This window comes from Loa loa, assembly GCF_000183805.2.
Source record: "Loa loa unplaced genomic scaffold supercont3.935, whole genome shotgun sequence".
NCBI lineage: Eukaryota > Metazoa > Nematoda > Chromadorea > Rhabditida > Onchocercidae > Loa > Loa loa.
The window spans coordinates 1-2,601 of NW_018109115.1; the positions used below are offsets into that span (position 1 = coordinate 1).

General features: G+C 34.9%; 1 protein-coding gene across 1 annotated transcript; it reads right to left on the minus strand.

The window, feature by feature from the left end:
• Positions 1-753: 753 nt before the first annotated feature.
• On the minus strand, positions 754-1,779 carry LOAG_14470 (hypothetical protein; the record flags this gene model as incomplete). The annotated part of the gene is made up of 3 exons (XM_003149967.2): positions 754-1,138; positions 1,304-1,386; positions 1,616-1,779. Coding segments are annotated over 3 exons (426 nt in total), but the record flags the coding sequence as incomplete, so codon positions are not given.
• Positions 1,780-2,601: the final 822 nt, after the last annotated feature.

The following is a 2,601-nucleotide window of genomic DNA, read 5'->3' on the forward strand; positions in this document are numbered from 1 at the left end:
AAATTTTACAAACAAATGAGAAACTGCTGCCTTGTTGGAACTGAAAGATTGTTGATTGAAGCTTCAGGGACAGCCGTCATCTTAATTAAATGGCAGTTCCAACCCAATCAGACATCTCTCGCCTTTCTTTTCTCCTTCTTTTTCTATTTCCACCTTTTACAATCCTACTCTTTCTCCCCGTTCCCGTTTCTCTGTTTCTCTGAATCACAACCATTTAAAATCCAAAAAGGCGCATAAAACCAAGTTAGAACTGAAATGTTTCAAAACTAAACAAAATTTTCCTATTACAATTCGCGTTTTTTGATATTCATTACTGTTTCATCAAGCTCTTCCAGAACACAAAGTTTTTATCTATAAAATTATAGAAATCTGGAATATCCTCGAATCGTACATCATACGTGGAGTACTTCCTAAAAGAAAACACAATCGAACACGCTTGCTGTGACTGAATGAAAATTACCCAGAAATTTCAAAAAGTGTTTCAAATTTCGAAAAAGTAAGAAGACAAAAGAGAACCTTCACAAGAGAAATTAAAGAACATCGCGCATACATAACAAATAAATATCATAATTCTATTAAATAGAAGATGGACGACACAGATGGCTTCATTGCGTGCAAAAAGTTCCACAAATTTAAATAATTTAAGAGTGACAAATGAATAATACACAACAGCTGAAGTAATAAAATAGTGAATTATACCGATCAGGAATCATAGCATCTTTGAGATGCAATCAAACTGGAACAAATATAGGAGCAAAGAGGCACGAAAACAGAAAGGACGAATATTTTAAAAGTTTGAAAACAATGAGTCAAACTAAGTTATGGTTGTTGGTATTCTTCATTTGCAAGTATGTCTATACATACGATAAACATTGATAATAAAGGTCTTCAAAAAGAAAAAAATATGCAGTATACTGTCTAAAAATAAGGATTGAATGTTCCGAAAGCAAAAAAATCCCTCAAAGAACGTTTACAGTAAACGCCAACCTTTTCCCTGATTCATCAGTAAGAGTCAATGTAAATTCTTCGTTGCCCGGCCAACGATCGCTTTCGATGAAGGCTTTGGCTCGCGTAAAATCTGGGATAAACAAATCTGGGCAGTCGGTATGTGAACTGTGGCCTTTATCTAAATGTTGATCTGAAATTTGAATTCAAAGAACAAGCTCATACTAACTCAAGCAGTTCCAATGTCTCCCGAATATTCTCTCCATAGTGAGTACAGCATACTTTCCACATTAAACTGAGGACAAATAAAGAATAAGCAGAAAAAAGAAATTTGTAGACGGAATTCTAGAACACTTACTGCTTCTTTCTGGATAAATATAAGCAACACGAGGTACATAATCGCAACTGATATTCTCGTACGGTAAACCATTCACCTCATTTCTAAAAATTTTCCTGTAAAAATGCTTCTGGTGGAAAAATACCACCATTTTTTCTCTCCCTTATTAAAACGCTTTCCTTAAACATAATTCGAAATAAGGTGTTGCTTAGGCAAGTCATCACAAAATCAGTACCGAATTCATCACGCCAGAGAAAACAACCATTGTAATGGAATCAACAAAATTTTTCACTTTATTTCACGGTTAAGAGTATCGATTTTTCAAATGAAAACCTTTCAACAAGATTTATAATGAGGGCGCGGTCAAACAAGTGTGATTCCATACATCCATAAAAAGCATTTAAATGCTTATCGTAGAGAGCCAATGTTCTTCGATGAACCAATTTTGCTCGGGTTACTTGTCTTTTCAGTTTAGGATTTATACTATTGCCTTCGTCCTGAATTTTGGCACATCTATTACTTTTATGAATATGCAAGTTGGAATTTTTCACATTCTTGCAAAATCGACAAGTAAAAATATCATCAATCAGTTACACTTCATTTCTATTATCTCTCAGTGGAACCCGTTTAACACTTATCCAGTTACTTCGAAGGAAAGATGGAGTATATTGACAGGTTGAACCGCTTAAATTGAATGTATTGGGTGTACCTTTTCTGCGTAGATACAGAAGTCGATATAACTTACCAAACAATCGACACATGAATGAGTTTGTTGAGAAGTTTGCTTTTCGGCAATAGTTTCATTAGAATGCCCATTCAGCAGAACAGACGGACGTTTCGCCGTTACAGAATCATTCCTTAAATAATTTCAATTAATTTCAAAACAATTTAATGGTCGTTTGAAAATCAGCTTATGGCCGACCACAAGCAACGAGCGAAGAAACGAACTCAACTTATGAAATATCTTCGACCAGTATAATGTGAAATCTCCGAATTCCAGTTAGAACTGATCATCCCTCTCTGTGGTTACGCAAGTATATTCAAAAATACATCATGTAAATTTCTAACTGAATCAAGTTAGTAAATGGATATGTTGTCACAGGTGTGATGAATCATGGGCAGGCATACACAAAAGTTGGCGAATCGATCGAAATCTCGTGTTGAGAAGAGTCTGTTTATTGTATTTTTTCTTTAGTTCTTTGAAAATAAATGTACAAATATATATATATATAATGTACGTGTGTGTGTGTGTGTGTGTGTGTGTGTGTGTGTGTGTGTGTGTGTGTGTGTGTGTGTGTGTGTGTGTGTGTGTGTGTAGT